The sequence below is a fragment of the Rhinatrema bivittatum genome, chromosome 6, assembly GCF_901001135.1.
Source record: "Rhinatrema bivittatum chromosome 6, aRhiBiv1.1, whole genome shotgun sequence".
NCBI lineage: Eukaryota > Metazoa > Chordata > Amphibia > Gymnophiona > Rhinatrematidae > Rhinatrema > Rhinatrema bivittatum.
The window spans coordinates 215313666-215332629 of NC_042620.1; the positions used below are offsets into that span (position 1 = coordinate 215313666).

The following is an 18964-nucleotide window of genomic DNA, read 5'->3' on the forward strand; positions in this document are numbered from 1 at the left end:
CTGGACTTTGCCTTGGCCATTGTAGAACATTCACCTTTGTGCTGTTCAACCAATCCTGTGTTGTCCTTGTGCTTGGGATCATTGTCCTGCGGAAAGGTGAACTTTCTCCCAAATTTTAGTTTGTTAGCAGATTGACGCATGATGTCTTGCAGTATCTCCCTGTATGTTTCAGCATCCATCTGTCCTTCAATTTTAACAAGATGCCAAGTTCCCACTGAAGAAAAGCATCCCTACAGCATGATGCTGACATCTCCATACTTTACTGTTGGGATGGTGTTTACTGAGGGGCAGTGTTAGGTTTGTGCCACAAATAGCATTTTGAATTTTGGCCAAAAAGCTCCATTTTCGTCTCCTCTGACGAAATCACTTCTGGCAAACTCCAGAAGTGCTTTGATATCGTTTTTCTTCGGTAATGGCTTCTTTCTAGCCACCCTCCCATGCAGGCAAGTTATATGCAGAGCTCTTGCTATGGTTGACTATCAGCCACTGAACTCTGTAGCACCTTCAAAGTGATTGTTGGCCTGTCTGTGGCTTCCCTCACAAGTTTTCTTCTTGCTCTGATGCTGAATTTTGAGGGGCGGCCTTGTCTAGGCAGTGTCTGGGTGTTATAATGAAACTTCTGTTACACTCACTGCCCATGGCAACCCCGCGGTGCGGCCCTCATGCCTTGCTACGCAGCCTGCAGCACCCAGTTCTGATTCCATGGCAGTGGTAGACCGCCGGCTCCGACAGTGGACCTCCGTCAGTGCCTCTGACTTTGCACCTTGTCCCGGGCCCTCCAGCTGGGACGCCCTCACAAGCACCTCGGGCCTTGCATTGCGTCCCGGGCCCTTCAGCCGGGACGCCTCCGTCAGCCCAGCCAACAGCATGGTGCCTCCCTCTAGGCACGTGCATGCGCATCGCTGAGACCTTTAAAGGGCCCGCAGCGGGAACCAGGCCGCGGACCCCGGATGTTGATGTCATGTCCTGCTCAGTATAAAATTCCCTGGTTTTCTCTGAAGAGTTTGCCTTTGCAACAGGTCTCCTTGGTTTACTGGTCCTTGGTTCCAAGCGCTCGTTACCTCGTCTTGTCTTCGTTCCTGTTCCAGTGTCTCTTGTTCCCAGTTCCTATGTTCGTGTGTCTCCTCGTATTGACTGACTTCTGGTGCCGACTTCTGCTTCGCGTTGACTACGCTGCCTTCTCCAAGCCTGACCTCCACCTGCCTGACCACGTTGCCTCTCTCCAAGCCTGACCTCCGCCTGCCTGACCACGTTGCCTCTCTCTAAGCCTGACCTCTGCCTGCCTGACCATGTTGTCTCTAAGCCTGACCTCTGCCTGCCTGACCACATTGCCTCTCTCCAAGCCTGACCTCTGCCTGCCTGACCACGTTGCCTCTCTCCAAGCCTGACCTTCACCTGCCTGATTACGCTTGCCTTCTCCATGCCTTAACCATTGCTACGCCTGACCACGCTTGCCTTCTCCGTACCCAGACCAACGCTATGTACGACCTTGCTACAGAATCTGATATGTTCCGAGTTCCACGTTGCCTGCTACAGCTTCCATTGATTTGCCAGCCTCAGCTCAAGTTTTTCAGTGACTCTTTGAACTCTATTCTTGGGACGTGGACTCCGAGGGCTTCGGCCCCTCTGTGCTCAAGTACTCTCAGTCTGTTCCAGTTCCTCGGTGCTTGGATTTCCGTTCCGCAACCCGTCCTGGATAGAGCTATGCCATCTGCTGGCTGCTGTCTTTGGGCTGAACTACCTACTAGCATTGTTCTATCTTGAGGCCCGCCTAAGTCCTGCCGGACCCGGCATCCAAAGGCTCAACACGAGGGGAACGTGGGCTGGTATAGGTGAAGCTCCAGTGGCCTCTAGCTTCAGCCTACTCCACCTGCTGACGGTGGAGACCCGTGGGCCCTTACCAATGGGTTGCGCCAACTCCGCCTCAGCCCAAGAATCCACCTCCAACGCAACAGCTTCCATTTCCTCACAATTGCTCCAACAGAGCTCACTGGGATATCCAAGCACTTGCATATTATTCTGTAGCCTTTTCCTATCTTGGGCATGTTTATAACTTTATCTTTAATTTCCTTAGAATGCTGTTTGGTCTTCATTTTTACAGCTTTCCTTCATATTCACAGTCTGATCAATGATACTGGTATTAGGGGGTCTTTTATCCAGAAAAGCTGACTTTTTGTAATAATAAACAGGTAGAGGCCAATTCTAAGCCAATTGTTAGGACAATATCTTTTATCTATGTAAACTTGGAGCTTCCACAGCACACGAAACAAGCAACATTTTTCAGTTTTTAATTCTATTTTACAAAACAATGCAGAGAAACAATGAATTGTGACTTTGAAAATTTATTTTAAGAGCATACTGGTTTGCAATAAACATACTGTCTGGAACAATCTGTGTAAGTGTCATTTGTAATCCACACAAATCTATTGACTTTTTAGAGTGTCGAATTCTTTTGCAAGCCACTGTATATGCCAGTCCTATCTGTGTGGGACTGCATTTAAGCCAGTCCCACCAGTATACTCTCTGAATCATTTATAATGGCCCAAACAACATCCATACCGCCTTTAACAACAGCATTCCCTTGCCAATACCTTCTGTCACATTCCTTTAGTATTTAAACACTGAAGTCCATATTCAAAAGCATTCAGTCTGATAACTCAAAGTTATCCAGTTAAATGAAGATTTGCGCACTTATCAGGCTAAATTTTAGCCGGCTAAGTTAGGGGAATAACTGGGAGTAGTTGTGTTAGCCGGTTAAGTTAGCTGGCTGGTTGGAAAAAGAGCTGTCCTAAAGCTAGCCAGATAAAGTTATCTAGTTTGTTACGCTCACCGCCCGTGGCAGCCCCATGTGCGGCCCTCTCATCTCTCTGCACAGGCTTCAGGCTCCAGCTTCTCATTGCTGGTGACAGTGGGCCGCCGGTCTCGACCTCAAACTCCCACCAGCACCTCCGGCCCTGCTCCGCTTTCCGGGACCTTCAGCTAGGATGCCTCCACTCCTAGGGCCTCTCCGCGGGTCTTGCCAAGAGACGCCGCTGGCAGCGCCGCACCCCTCCCTAGGCGAGCGCATGCGCATCAGTGAATGATTTAAAGGGCCCGCAGCGGGAACCTGGCCGCAGACCTGGATGCCGATGTCAGATCCTTCAGCACATAAATACTCAGGCCGTTCTCCTCAGCATCACCTTTGCAACAGGTCTCCTTGGTCTCCTGTTCCTGGTTTCCGAGTGCTCGTTGCTACAGTACCTGTTTGTTCGTGTTCCTGATTCTCCAAGTTCCCGGTTCCTGTTCCACTGTTCGTCTTGTCTTGTGTTTGATTGACTTCTTGGATTTGTCCATGGCTTCATCTGACTTCGCCTACCTGCCTTCTCCAAGCCTGACAACTGCTTCGTCTGACTTCGACTACCCGCCTTCTCCAAGCCTAACCACTGCTTCATCTGACTTCGCCTACCCGCCTTCTCCAAGCCTGACCACGGCTTCGTCTGTCTTCGCCTACCTGCCTTCTCCAAGCCTGACCACTGCTTCGTCTGACTTCGACTACCCGTCTTCTCCAAGCCTAACCACTGCTTCATCTGACTTCGCCTACCCGCCTTCTCCAAGCCTGACCACGGCTTCGTCTGACTTCGCCTACCCGCCTTCTCAAAGCCTGACCATGGCTTCATCTGACTTCGCCTACTCACCTTCTCCAAGCCTGACCATGGTGGCTTCGTCTGACTTCGCCTACCTGCCTTCTCCAAGCCTGACCACTGCTTCGCCTGACTTCGCCTACTCGCCTTCTCCAAGCCTGACCACTGCTTCGCCTACCCGTCTTCTCCAAGCCTGACCACTGCTTCGCCTGACTTCGCCTACCCGTCTTCTCCAAGCCGGACCACTGCTTCACCTGACTTTGCCTACCCGCCTTCTCCAAGCCTGACCACGCCTGCCTTCTCCAAGCTTGACCTCTGCTATGTCTGACCACGCCTGCCTTCTCCGTACCTTGACCATTGCTACGTCTGACCATGCCTGCCTTCTCCGTGCCTTGACTATTGCTACATCTGACCGCGCTTGTTTTCTCCGTGTCTTGAACTTTGCTACGTATGACTTTGCCTCAGACTCTCTTGGGTCCAGAGTTCCACATTGCTTGCTACACCTTCCAAGTGCCGCCCGCTTCTACTCAAGTTAGACAGTGACGCCTCTGCCCCTATCCTCTGGACATGGACTATTAATGCTTCGGCCTCCCTTTGCTCAGGCACCTTCAGTATCCTCCTGTTCCCTGGTGCTTGGGTTTCCATTCCGCATCCCGTCCGGGATAGGATCATGCCACCTGCTGGCTGCTGCCTCTGAGCTGAACCAGCTACTACTGACACCCAACCCTGAGGCCCGCCTAAGTCCTGCGGCCCCAGCATCCAAAGGCTCAACCCTAGGGGAACGTGGGATGGTATAGGTGAAGCTCCAGTGGCCTCCAGCTTCAGCCCACTCCACCTGCTGACAGTGGGGACCCGAAGGCCCTCGCCTACGAGTTGCATCAACCCCACCTCAACCCAAGGATCCACCTCCTATGCAACATAGTTGTATTCAATAGTGTAGCTGCATTATTGAATATACCTCCAAAGCCAGCAGGATAAGGTTATCCAGGTAACTTTGCTATCCAGACAGTGACTGAATATGGACCTCATTTTAATAAGCATTCTAGCAGTCACAGTGACCAAGGAAAAAGCTGCATTCTTTACATGTCATGAAACTGTTTATTGACTTGATGTAAACATGATCCACAGACTTTCTTCTGAAGAAGAGACCTAATCTGAAAAATTCATGTGCATCACCCATCTTTGGATAATGCTGTTTCAATAAAAACAGTATCACACTCTGAAAGGAATCCAACACTGTAACCAAGGACAGTGCCTAAAGTATTATTCACTATGCTGGGAAGAATCAACCACTGGGCATTTTGCCCTCTTTGTGTCAACTTTGCAGCAAGAATGCATATAATCATATGAGAAGAGCAGCAGCCAGAATACCAGTTTTGTACTTCTGACATTCCACTCTCAACACAAGGGATCAAGATGACTTCTAGCTGTTATCGCTGTATGGCATTGTAAAGCTCCTGCTTTAATATGAATCAGTGATTACTGTTTCATACTTTCATTTTGGAGTCCTCAAAGGACAAATCCTTAGCCTTCCTTTACCTTCTGTCTCATCCTTTCAAGTCAGGGCAACATCATAACATTCAGAACTAAGTACCATGGATGTAACCTTTCCAGCACATTTATTTTTTCCCTTTTCTACACTGGATTTATACAGGCATAAACTACTTATCTCAGGTGTTGAATTAAAAAAAAAATGCTAAACTTACCCTGAGATCCATTTTGTTCCATGGCTGTTTTTGTAAGTTAACACTGTAAATTTTTGCCTTCTTCAGTGCCCGTACATAGGCTTCATGCCCCTGCCTAAAATATATAACCTTAAAAACAAAACAAAACCAAACACTGACATGATAGTACTACTACTACTACTACACATTTATATAGTGCTACAAGATACTGCAGCACTAAACTGCATACTGTTGTTATTAAAAGCAAATGCTGGTTAATGCCACTAACAAAAATTATAAAAGCTTTATTACAATGAAATGGAATGGATAATCAGCTCTTCTGCTTAAATATTTCTATCTACAAGTACAATTTCAACACAAGGCTCAGCTTAAATCTGGCCAGCTAAGTTTCAGACTGCTGGATTTAGGGAAAAGTTTCATCTACAACCTAGCTAGCACTGTGACAGTCGCCTAACTTAGGACCTGATTTAAGTAAGGCTTTTCTCCCATTCTATGTCTATGGGAAAAATGCTTAATAAATAAAGCCCTTAGCCAGCTAAATTTCATCAATTTTTTATTTTCAGGAAATTGTGGGCTCTATGTGCAAATAAGTTGTACTGTTTGAAAAATAATGCACCCTCTTTGCACAGCATGCACCCTATTTGCTAACAGGGCACACTACTTCCTGAAAACAAAACATTGATACTTTTTTTTTAAATGTTTCGATTAGTTTGAAACAAAACGAAAAGAGGCTCATTTGTCACATTTTACATCTTTGTTTCAAACGAATGCATATCCCTAATGTGTATTGATTTGTTTCTATTATTACTCTTAAATTTTGAATTTATTAAACTGTAAATTGTCTCTAGTGATTATTGGTTTCTTTTACTGTTTATCGTATTTTATTAATTTGTTTTTGTAAACCACTTTGATGTTTAGATGGAATTGTGATGCATCAAATAAACTAAGAAAAAGCTGTAGCCAGGAAGTTGCCCTGAGAATAAAGTTATAGAGATTAACAACAAATCTAGGATCATGTATATTTTTTGATAAAAGCTACCATGTGGACCAAAGCATATTGAGGGTAATTTTTAAAGACATTTCCGCAAGTAAAATAGTGCTATACCCAAGAAATGGGCTTTTTGAAAAATATGCAGGGAAAATTACATGCATAGTGCTACTACTCACAGTGCAAAGAGGTGTTCCCAGGGGTAGGGGTGGGGTAGGGATTGCATTTACATACATACTTTGGAATTTGCAAAAGAATGCATTAATTTTTTCTCAAGGAAAATACCAACACAAATTAGCAAGTGTAACTGGGTCAGGCCGTTTCGCTGGATAATTTTCAAAGTTAAAGTACATATATAATTTTGTATAAAAAATTAGTGTAACATCTGTGGGTAAAAGATATTCACAGATTTTACACAAATTGGGCAGCCACAAAATTACATCCAACATGAAATGTTGGTTTAAATCAGATTCCAGGATAGCTTGGACCATGGGATAAATATCCCATTGAATATCCTTGAATAAAGTTATCAGGATATATGAGGCCAGATAACACTGAAATGTAACCGAATATGTCTGAATATTACTGTTTATATTTCAAAGTTATCCGGGTACACATACCTGGATAATTACCTTAACCAGCTATATTCAAAGAAAATAGGAAAATTGGTTCTTACCTGCTAAGTTTCATTCCTGAAGTACCACAGATCAGTCCAGGAGGTGGGTTTTGCATCCCAACCAGCAGATGGAGGCAGAGAACCAATGAGGCACTGCTGCATAACCGAGAGTGCCATCTGCAGTCCCTCAGTATTGACCTGTATCCAAGCCAAATTAGAAAGCAACCACCCCAATAATTGTCTAAATGAGGAGAAACTCTTAATCCGAACAATTGTTACCCCCTGAACACAGCATAACCACAAACAATCCAAGGGATAACAAAACAACTAGGAAATCCTCTGAAGGCTCTGAATATGTACAACCTGACCGTTCTTCCCAGAAAATGTGACCTAAGACGGACTTGCCACAATGGTCTTGAGGAAAAATACACGGGGATGAGTTTCTGGACTGATCTGTGGTACTTCAGGAATGAAAATTAGCAGGTAAGAACCAATTTTCCTTTCCTGTTCATATCCGAGATTAGTCCAGATAAGTCGGATGTACCAAAGCAACCCTACACTGGGCAGGTTCGCTAAAGACCCCAACACAAGCTACTTTTTCCAAAGGATGCTTCACTTGAAGCTTGAACATCTAATGGCGAGAAAAAATTTGTAAGGATGACCATGTCACCACTCTAGAAATCTCCAACAGCAAAACCAATTGACACTCAGCCCATGAGGCCACCTGCACCCTAATAGAGCGCACACACAAGCCATCTGGAATTTTTCTCCCCTTACAAATGTTGGCCAAGACAATAGCTTTCTTCAGCCAACGCGCTATTGTGCCCTTGGAGGCCTTGCAACCCTTTTTTGCACCTCCAAACACCACAAACAAATGGTCTGATCGTTGAAAACTGTTGGTGAACTTTAAATAACACAACAGCATTCGACAAACATCCAAGAAATGGAGCTCCTTGGACTCCCACGACTTTGCTGTCCAATTCGGGAAAGCAGGAAACTCTACTGTCTGATTCAGATGAAAAGAGAAAGCCACCTTAGGTAGAAATGAGGGAACAATACGCAACGACACTCCCTACTCCAAGATTCTCAGAAAGGGCTCCCTACAGGACAAAGCCTGCAGCTCCGAAATTCTCCGAGCTGAACAGATCGCCATCAGAAAGACTACCTTCAGAGTGAAGTCCTTCATGATGCCTTCCTCAATGGTTCAAATGGAGGCCCAGAAAGCACCCGCAAGACTAAGTTCAAAAGCCACACCGGACACAACCTACATACCAGTGGACGCAGAATCTTCACCCCCTTCAGAAACCTCACCACATCCAGATGAGAAGCCAATGACCTCCCTTGGAGCTTACTTCTGAGATACCCCTAGGCTGCGACCTGGACCCGCAGGTAACTGTAAGCTAAGCCCTTGGAAAGGTTGTGTTGCAGGAATATCCACTCGCAATGGGTCAAGGCTTTCCTCCACACACCAGTTGTTGAACACTCTCCACACCCAGAGACTTAGCCAGCCTCCTATCCTGAAGCATTCCAGGTCCCCAGAGACAAGCTAAGCTCCAAAGTTTCAATGCGTGGATGAGACGATGGTGCAAGGAAGAGGGATTCGGTTTTGTAAGGAGATATCACGAACACATCCCTGGTGGGGCGAGAAAATTCTAACGCACAGCCGTCTTTTATTACCTCCAGAACCCATTGATCCAAGGTAATTCTGGTCCACTCCTCCCACTCCTTGTGAAACAGTAATAGACGGCCCCCAACTGCCACAACAAGACAGTAGACACCGCTGGCTTCATTGAGAAGCCTTACTGCCACTGGCCCCCTGGCCGGAGCTCTCTCTGGGAGTTCTATGGGTACCTCAAAAGGACTGCTACCATCTGGATCCCTGTTTTTGCCCCACCACCAGTGTAGCACCCTTCAGGGAATGAAACAGTCATCCTTCCCGAAAGCGGGAACGAGGCGGAAAGGTCTTCTGGGCAGTCTCTTCCTGTCCTCCAGCAGCTTATGACCCTTTGACTATCCCAGCACCTTAATCAAATGTTCCAGGTCTTCCCAGAACAACAAATTTTTCTTGAAGGGAAGGTTAAAGTGCTGAGATTTGGACCACATATCAGCCGACCAATTTTGCAACCACAACAAATGGCATGGCGAGAGTGCCACCTGCAGACCATATTCCTGGCCAAAGTCTGGATCATGTCATAAAGAGCATCCGCCACATAAGCAATCCCAGCCTCCACCTGGGCTGCCTGGCTATCAGAACCAGTGTCAGCTGAGGTCTTCTGAGACTTCTGGACCCAGCCCAAATATGCCCTCTGCATGAGGCTACTACAGATTGCAGCTTGCAGGCTCAAAACCAAGACTTCAAACATCCACTTCAGATGAATTTCGAGCTTACTGTCCTGTGTGTCCTTTAACACCGCTGACCCCACCACCGGGATAGTAGTCTTCTAAACCAAAGCATCCACCTTAGACAACTCCAAAAGCTGAAAAACTTCCTCCGTTAGAGGATACAAATTCTCCATAGCCTGGCCAGTTTCAGGCCCGCCTCCAGGAAATTCCATTACCGGATTACCAGCGGGAAAGCTTTTGGAGGACTCCGAAGGCCATCCAAGACCAGGTCCACCCCTTCATTAATTGATTCCTCCTGGACCAACTTAATACCAAGCTCCTTCAGGACATGGGGAATAAGCGGCATCAACTCCTTCTTACAAAACAGTCGAACCACACGGGGGTCATCCCTTTCAGCTACAGGAATGTCCTTGGATCTGCCATGTTCTTATCCATGCCCTGATTGACATTCATTGTGGGATCCGCTGGGTCTCCAGGATCCACGCCAAGAGTGACTCCAGGGTCATCCTCTGGATCCAGGTCTGAGTCATCTAAACCACCAACCCCTCCAGGATGGTCTAGGCCCAGGTGAAGCAGAAGGTCTCCTAACCCCCTGGCTGAAGAGGTCCTTGGTGCCTTCGCAGCAGGGTGAGAATGATGGCTTGCAGACCACTTAGCGCCCCCCCCCCCCCCCCCGAACTCTTCTTGGCTAGAAATGCTTTGTGCATAAGAAGGGCAAAATCCGTGGAAAATCCTATGTCGTCATCCTCCTCCTCATCTGACCCAGGGCTAGCCACCTGATCCCCCTCTTCCACCTCCTGTCCCAATGGAAGCACCAGCGACACGGGGGGAGGGGAATCCCTGGGCTCCAGGTCAGCCCTCCTCCTGGCTGATGCTTTCCTCCTGCCCAATAGGCCCTCCGGACCCCCTGCAGAGTCTGACACCAGACCCTGAGACCACGTGGTCCTTCGCCTGTGCTTGGACCCCCTGGAGGTCCCCTCACCGCCAGAGACACAATCGCGGCATTATGCCGCTGAATTAAGCTGTCCCTGAGGCAAGCTGCAAGAATGGCACATTTTCCCGTACTGGGACCTTGCCACCGGCGCTATTTTGACTACACATGGCCAGGCCTACTCAAATGCTGCAAAAAAACTTAGCAGTCAACGCGTGGACAAAGAGGGGGATACGGATCAGCAAAGCCTTCAGCTCCTGAGCAGCTCGCCACTACTCACTGCCTACAAATTGTTTCTTTCCGAGCTCGGGCCTGCCCTATGCCACTAGGAACAGCCCGAATGCTGCTGCTGCAAACCTTTTCTCTTTTTATTTTTCTAAACTCTAAAAGAGATAGCAACCAGCACAGAAAGAGAAGCAACAGGACAAAAAAAACAGGATACTTTCCTGCTACTGGTCACTCTTCTGTGAAGAAGCCTTCAGGGAATCAGAGAGAGCTGGGACCCCTGGAACCGCTGCGGGTCAAGCTGGCTGCCCAGGGATCACCAACCCCCCGCTTGCCCGGCTCAACCTGAGGGATGGCCATGAAGGAAGCATCTCTTCTTCTTTTCCTAAATAGTTTTTTAATATATTCCTTTCTTTTTTTAAACTCCAGACTGCAGGTTTGCACCTCTACCATCTTCTGGACCCAGAGAAATACTGAGAGACTGCAGGTGGCACTCTCGATTATGTAGCAATGCCTCAAAGTCTCTGGTTCTCTGCCTCCATCTGCTGGTAGGGATGCAAAAGCTACTTGTCTGGACTGATCTGGGGTAAGAGCAGGAAAGCCAATTAAGTAGAGATCTCAATATTTTTTTAAAAACCTAGAGGGCTTGCTGGCCTGATCCCCCGCCTCCTAATTCCAGTGAAACAAATATTACCCCCTTCCCTCCAAACTCCCCAAAATATGCCCAAAATGTAGCTGGCCCATAGGCCAAAAAAGCCTCCCTTCCCTCCCCCCTCCCCTTTCACCCCATCCTTCCATTTCCTTATTGCCATCGGGACTCAGTACAATTATCCAACTCCTGGCACATCCAGTGCTCTTTTGACAGCAACTTTGAATGATTTTGTGATTGCTACTTAAACAGCTATATTCTTTGAATATAGCTAGTTAAGGTTAAAGTATCCAGGAACACATTCCTGGACAACTTTAACCCTGCTCTTGGCCGTGTCTAGGCAGCTAACTTATTCGGTTAACTGTAAATATATTTCAGATACTTTATCTGGATATATTTATCTGGATATATTTATTTATCTGGATATATTTATCTGGATTTATTTATTTATCTGGATATATTTATCTGGATACATTTCTGAATATATTTATCTGGATATATTTCAGATACTTGAAAGGTTTTAACAATCCAAAGACAACGACAAACCTTTTCCGTCAGAAAAAAATCAGCAGAACCAGGGGTAACGAGCTGAAGCTCCAGGGAAGAAGACTCAGAACCAATGTCAAGAAGTATTTCTTCACGGAGAGGGTGGTGGATGCCTGGAATGCCCTTCCGAAGGAAGTGGTGAAGACCAGAACTATGAAGGACTTCAAAGGGGTGTGGGATAAACACTGTGGATCCATCAAGTCTAGAGGACGTGAATGAAGAGGGGGTGGCTCGCGGGAATGAAGGCTACTCCCTGGAGATAATACCCTTATTCAATATACATACACACGGTTAATGCGACTCCAACATTGCTCTAAGCTTCAACGGTAAGAGGAAATGTGGGGGAAAAAAAAGGATTTGCATTCACAAAAAAGCAGGGTGTAGCTTGCTTGTTACGGTGGTTACTACCCCCAAACCAAATAAGCCTGATACTTTACTTTCAATGCATATCTAGCATAGCTCTCTGCTTCAACGGCAGGGGAGAAAGTCTGATACTTCACTTCCAATGCATAGCCAGCATAACTCTCTGTTTCAACGGCAGGGGAGAAAGTCTGTTACTTCACTTTCAACGCATAGCCAGCATAGCTCTCTGCTTCAACGGCAGGGGAGAAAGTCTGTTACTTCACTTTCAACGCATAGCCAGCATAGCTCTCTGCTTCAACGGCAGGGGAGAAAGTCTGTTACTTCACTTTCAACGCATGGCCAGCATAGCTCTCTGCTTCAACGGAAGGGGAGAAAGTCTGTTACTTCACTTTCAACGCATAGCCAGCATAGCTCTCTGCTTCAATGGCAGGGGAGAAAGTCTGTTACTTCACTTTCAAAGCATAGCCAGCATAGCTCCCTGCTTCAACGGCAGGGGAGAAAATCTGATACTTCACTTTCAACGCATATCCAGCATAGCTCTCTGCTTCAACGGCAGGGGCAATGTAGAAAAGAGGATCTATATATAGACAACAACCAACAAGGACTGAATTACATAGTTGAGTAAACAAAAGCATGGTTGTAGCTTGCTTATTGAGGCAGTTACTACCCCTAACTAAGCTACATATTCAATTAGATGCAGTTCCAACACTGCTCTCTACATTAATGGTGGGGTGGAAGGGAAATAGAACTAAAAGGTACTAAGAGCCAAGCGTAACAAGTAAGAGGAAAAAAAAAAAAAAGAGAGTGCATAGCTTGCTGGGCAGACTGGATGGGCCGTTTGGTCTTCTTCTGCCGTCATTTCTATGTTTCTATATCCATGTCTCAGCCGGATAAAATGTATCCAGGTAAGTTATTCATAACTCTTAATTTATCTGAATAACTCAGACATTATCCAGATACATTTGAATATCAACCTCGGTGTATAAAATAATGCGGTTGCGATGTTAGTCTACTTGGATATGTAAAAATAAGATCACTGACCTGATGAAGGGAGTGTTACCTCTCAAAAGCTGGTCACAAATGTACTGCTTTAGTCTAATAAAAAGTTATCACCTACAATTTATTTCTTGACTTTTATTTCTATGTATGTTGTATAAAAAATTCAGTTTTAATTCAAGGCCAATCACAATAATGATTATTCAGTACTACGAAAGAGATCAGTCTGAGCAAGCAACTTCTAAGAACGAATGTGGAGTCAGTGAACCGAATGTATCCTTCAAAACAAACTGAAGATTCAATCAGGAAAAAAATACTTATTCCACACTCAGCAGAATGCAAGAAAGCTTCCGTAAAGAGCTCTGCAATGGGCGATATTAATCTGAAAATAGTATCCAAGAGGTCAATATTCAAAGACATTTAGCTGGATAACTTGTGAGTTATCCAGTTAAATGCTAATTTTAGAAACTGGGGCCACTTCTCAGACTATATTGGTGGATAAATCATTATCCGGCTAAAATTTAGCCAGATAGAAAAAGCGGGTGTGGTCCAGGGTGGGGAAAAGTTATCACGACACATCCTAAAGTTATCCACATGTGGCCGGATAACCTAGAACTTTGTCAGCTATATTTGAAAGAATATAGGTGGCCATACACTTAAAAAATAAAAAAGTTCCATGCAGGCCTGCTGCCTGATTGCTCAAGTCCCAGCATTATGTGCAAAGTCTGCCCTGCTGGGCCAAGCCCCTCAACCCCTCAGAAATATTATTTTGAAACTTAAAAGTGTCACCGGTTGTGCCGGCCACCCCCTTCCCTCCACCATGCACTCCTCCTGGTCAGGCAAAATGTTGCCAGTTTAAAACCAATGACCCCTCCTCTCCCCCACCACCCCAATCCTAACCCTCTCAACACCACCCATTATCTGAAGAATATGCAGAATATGCGGAATGCAGCTTATGCTTCCAGTGTTGCTGTCCAAGAAATGTTGGAAGCTGTCGAAATGCTGTACAAGTGTACTGTGACCCTAGAGTCAGAGCAACCTTTCCTTAGGTACTGGGTGAGTGGGAGGAATAGGACTGGAATGGGGGGAGAGAGGAGGGAGTCACTGATTTTACATAAGGAACATTTTGCATGACCAGGGAAGGGACAGGGGAAGTGGAGGTTAGCATAACCCGTAAGACTTTTATGTTCAAAATAATACCTGGAGGGGTGCAGAGGGAGGGCTCGGCCCAGCAGATCAGATTTTGCATATATTGGCAGGGCCTTGGGGAAATCAGGCCACAGGCCTGCACATAATTTTATTTTATTTTTTTTAAGTATATGGCCATTTGCCAACTATATTCTTTTGAATGTAGTCAGTTAATGTTAAAGTTATCCCAACAGCGTAGCTGGATAAAGTTAGCTGGATATTCAGAGACACATTTATCCTGTTGAATATCCCAGATAAATTAGCTGTTTTGGGGGTTTTTGAATATTGGTTCCAATATTAAATGATACCCCTTCTCCTTCAACATAATTTCCTACATATCCCACAGTTATGTATTTGAGATTTCTCAGGAACACCAACAGAGTTCCACTTTCTGCTTTCTTCTGCAGAAGATCTGGCTTGCCTAAGACTTCAGATGTGCTAAGGCATGATTTAATCTGTTTGGCCCTCAAAATGCAAGGATTCTGCCCATATCTAACTGAGGTGTATATTTATCAAACTGTACTATGTGCTAACGGCCTTATCATACATTGGAGGTAATTTTGAAAAGTTTTACATGCTTAAAACTGGGTTTTACATGTGTTAATGCACTTTACATGCGTAAGTAGGCTTTTGAAAATTGCTACAGTATATGCCTTTGAATTGTCCATAGGTTTTACATGTATAAGAGCACTTTAAGCGTGAAAAGGGACTTTTGAAAATTGCTACAATATATGCTACTTTTACATGTGTAAATCTCTTTGAAAATTATCCCATTTTTAGTAAACAGGCTCCATTGCAAATAATGGTAGCCACAGTAACTAATGTGCGTTACAATGTAACGTGGTTTGATATATACATATGTTAATTTAACTGATGGCTTTTACAAACAAAATTGTTCCAACCTGCCTTCTTCGCCAGATAGCTCTGCTATTGGATTTGATGAAACTGGTAAAGACCAACTCCAGACAAAAAAGAAAGATATTTAATAGAGGGCATTTTCATTCATTTTCCTAACATCTGAATAATCTCTCTGAAGCTTACTGCAGTCTTTGATGTGTTCTGGGAACAGAGCTGAAGACACATTAGTTATTACATTCCAAATGCAGCCAAAAGCAAAGGTAAAAAGTTACCTCATCGCCCATCTGTGGGACAAATGGTGAACGACGTGGGATGGTGTCCAGGATCCACTGGGGAGGAAACCATTCTTCACCAGGCTCCCCATCCATGGCCAGCAGCTCACTTGGTTTCTTCAACAAAGAATTGTAGGACAGACAAGAAACTGTTACTCTCAGTGCATGGAAACATCCCAAAAGATAATGGGATATAACTGCTCTTGCGAAGAGTGGAGCGAGCTCTGTTACGGGAGATCTAGGTTTGAGTCTCCTGTCCCCTCAGCTAGCAGGCTATGACCATGCTGCAGAAGTCCTGCACTCTAGTTCAAGGTTCAAAGGAGGATAGTTATGGCTACAGGGAACAGACCTTGCTGGTAGAGAGAGGTATTAGTGTCCAGTCTGACAGGAGTCTAATTATTATAATTATTACTTATTTATTTGGATTTACCACAGTTCCACTGAACATCAACCAAGCAGTTCACAGGATAAAAAATATATGTAAAATAAACATCAAATAAATAATTAAAGGAAAAATACAACAAAATTACATTAAAAATTAATATTCCTTAATTCCTAATTTACAGCAAAATCAACATAAAAATCAGAACATTTTAAATTATAAGTATTATAATTCATATCATAAACAATTAAATACAGCATTAAAAAAAAGAAAGCAAACAAAAACGAAATGCCTAGAAATCGCCATAGTCCAGATTATACAGCCACACTTTGTTTCTGCTAAACTTTAGATAATGGCTTTCTTTCCTAATATTAATGGGACTTTGTTCCACATGAAAGGAGCTACGTAGCTAAAGGTCATTCTACAGATCTGTTCCAATCTCACAACCGTGGGAGGAGGAATCAGAAGGAATTCCTGCTGGGAAGATCATAAAAGATGAGGTGGTTCGTAAGGTACAAGATAATTAGCTCAATATTGAGCAGTACCCCTACACATACACTCAAACACTAGAGAAAGGACTTTAAATTTAATTTGCTGGACTACAGGCAACCAGTGAAGTTTAATCAGGAGTGGTTTACAGAATCATATTACTTTGCTTCAAAAAATTGTCCAACAGAAGTATTTTATACTAATTGAAGATGTCTGAGTTGTCTAACAGTGCATCTTTGATATAAGGTATTACAATAGTCCAAATGACAAAGTATAAATGAATAGATCAGAATTTCAATGTCTTTCTTCTGTATAGTGGTCCTTACTTGATGCAAAAAAAAAAAAAAAAGGAAGAACAAATAATTCTAGAGATTTGATCATTCGGTGTCAACTTGCAATCAAGTCTAATGCCAAGTATTTTGATAACATTTCCGGTTGAATTGTCACTCCAGATAAAATATAAAAAATGTTTAAAAGATGACTAACTTTGCTAATCCACAGCCTCTGTCTTAACAGGATTAAGCTTTAATTTATGTTCTTTAAGACAGTTTGCAATGGCAGCCAAACATAAGTTTAACTCTGTCCAATCAACTACATTCAAGGAACTGGCAAAAGTGATCAACTGGCTATAATCCAGATAAATATAGCAGCTAAAAACATGGCTCTGTTTTAAAGTGGTTAAGGGTACCAAAAGGAAAATTGGTTCTTACCTGCTAATTTTCGTTCCTGTAGTACCACGGATCAGTCCAGACAAGTGGGTTTTGCATCCATACCAGCAGATGGAGGCAGAGAACAAAAACTTTGAGGCACTGCAGTCTTTCAGTATTGACCTGTACCCAAGCCAGATATTAGACCCTAAAAACCTTTTACAGGGCGAACAGGCAACCTGGGGTTGGACCCCCCTGAACTGGAACCCCTTATACTTCCAAAAACTCACAAAAAAAACAGAACACATGTACAACCTATTAAGATTTCCTTGACAAATGGATCCACCAAGTAATTCAGTCTTTCAGTAGCAATGGGGTGGGTCTCTGGACTGATATGTGGTATTACAGGAAGGGAAATTAGCAGATAAGAACCAGTTTTCCTTTCCTGTTCTTACCCAGATCAGTCCAGACAAGTGGGATGTACCCAAGCTCCCCTAGACTGGACGGGAGCCCAAAAGACCTGCACAAAAACACTAATCAAAAGACGCATCCTCCTGCATCCCCACATCCAAGCAGTAGTGTCTGGTTAAAAATGTGAAGAAAGTACCACACCACAGCCCTACAAATCTCCTGGGGAGACAGTAACTGACACTCTGCCCAGGAGGTCGCCTGTGCTCTCATAGAATGAGCTTTCAGCCTCACTGGAACCACTCGACCCTTACAAATATAAGCCGCAGAAATGGCCTCCTTCAACCAACGTGAAATCGTGGCCTTCGAGGCTTTGTCTTCCTTCTTTGCATCACAAATAGCACAAAAAGTGATCTGAGCGCTGAAAACTGTTAGTGACGTCCAAATACCCAGCAACATCCATCGCACATCCAAAAGGTGCAGCTCCCTATCCTGATGAGAATCTCTCGACAATTCCAGAAAGGCCGGAAGCTTCACCGACTGATTAACATGAAAAGAGGAGACCAAGAAAGACGGAACCATATGAAACGTGACACCGGCATTAGAAATCCACAAAAAAGAATCCCTGCAAGCAGGGCCGGAGAAAGCAGGAATCAGGCCCGTGCCAGCTAAGAAAAGTAGACCCTTATGTAAGGTTCTGATGTGATACTTAATAAGAGAAATTGTTTTATAAATGTCCCCAATAATTTGTATTTATTTAAGAAGGCTTTATGAAATTCTTCAATTACAATTGAAATTTGAATTTATACATGTTAGAAATATATTTAGCTTTTTTTTAAATTTTGCCCAACAAAAGTAGGCCCCTTGAACATTGTAGACCCTAGCCAAATGGCCATGCTGGCACCCCCTCTCTCCTGGAGTGCCTGCAAGACAGAAATTGTAATTCCAAAATCCTTCTTGCTGAACATATGGTCACTAGAAACACTACCTTCAAAGCCATGTCCTTCACAGTTGCTCTCCTCAAAGGGAGCATCGCACAGTATGCACAGCACTAAACTGAGATTCCAATCCGAGCACAACTGTCGAACTGGAGGGTGCAGATGCTTCACTCCCTTCAGGAAACGCACCACATCCAGGTGAGAGGCTAAAGACCTGCCCCACAAATTGCCCCCCAGGGAACCCAAAGCGGAGGCCTGCACTCACAACAAACTATAGGCCAGGCCTTGAGATAACCCCTGTTGCAAAAGGCAGAGTTGCTTACCTGTAACAGATATTCTCACAGGACAGCAGGATGTTAGTCCTCACATATGGGTGACATCATCAGGATGGAGCCCAATCACAGAACACTTTTGTCAAAGTTTCTAGAACTTTGACTGGCACTTACTGGGCATGCCCAGCATAGCACCAACCCTGCAGCCAGCAGGGGTCCCCCCTTCAGTCTCGTCTTATAGTAAAAGGCACCAGGCCAACCAGAGGAGATCATTAATTGACATGCCCCCCTACCGGCCTTGAGCCCCAGACAATTTACCTGTGCTTCTCTACACTCATATTGACCTCTCTTATCAGTTTTGACAATTTTCAGGATTATAACAAATTGCTTCATACTTCATTTGACAGCGCTTATCCTAACTTCATCCAGAACTCATACTAATCTCTGCAAATACCACTCAGCACACATCAAGCATACTCCACCACTCATCCATATCTCTTTTCATCTCATCAAACTGCTCATCTCATCTCTTCAAATTCATCTATTAT

The 18964-nt window shown here is 44.6% G+C and overlaps 1 protein-coding gene across 1 annotated transcript in view; it reads right to left on the bottom strand.

Annotated features, from left to right (window-relative positions):
- The window catches only part of BRWD3 (bromodomain and WD repeat domain containing 3), a 278367-nt gene that overhangs the window by 125890 nt on the left and 133513 nt on the right, over window positions 1-18964 (bottom strand). Inside the window, exons 25-26 of the mRNA XM_029607930.1 lie at window positions 15281-15397; window positions 5327-5434 (exon numbers count right to left, since the gene is read on the bottom strand). Of these exons, the coding sequence (XP_029463790.1) occupies window positions 5327-5434; window positions 15281-15397 (225 nt within the window). The remainder of the gene's footprint in view (window positions 1-5326; window positions 5435-15280; window positions 15398-18964) is intronic.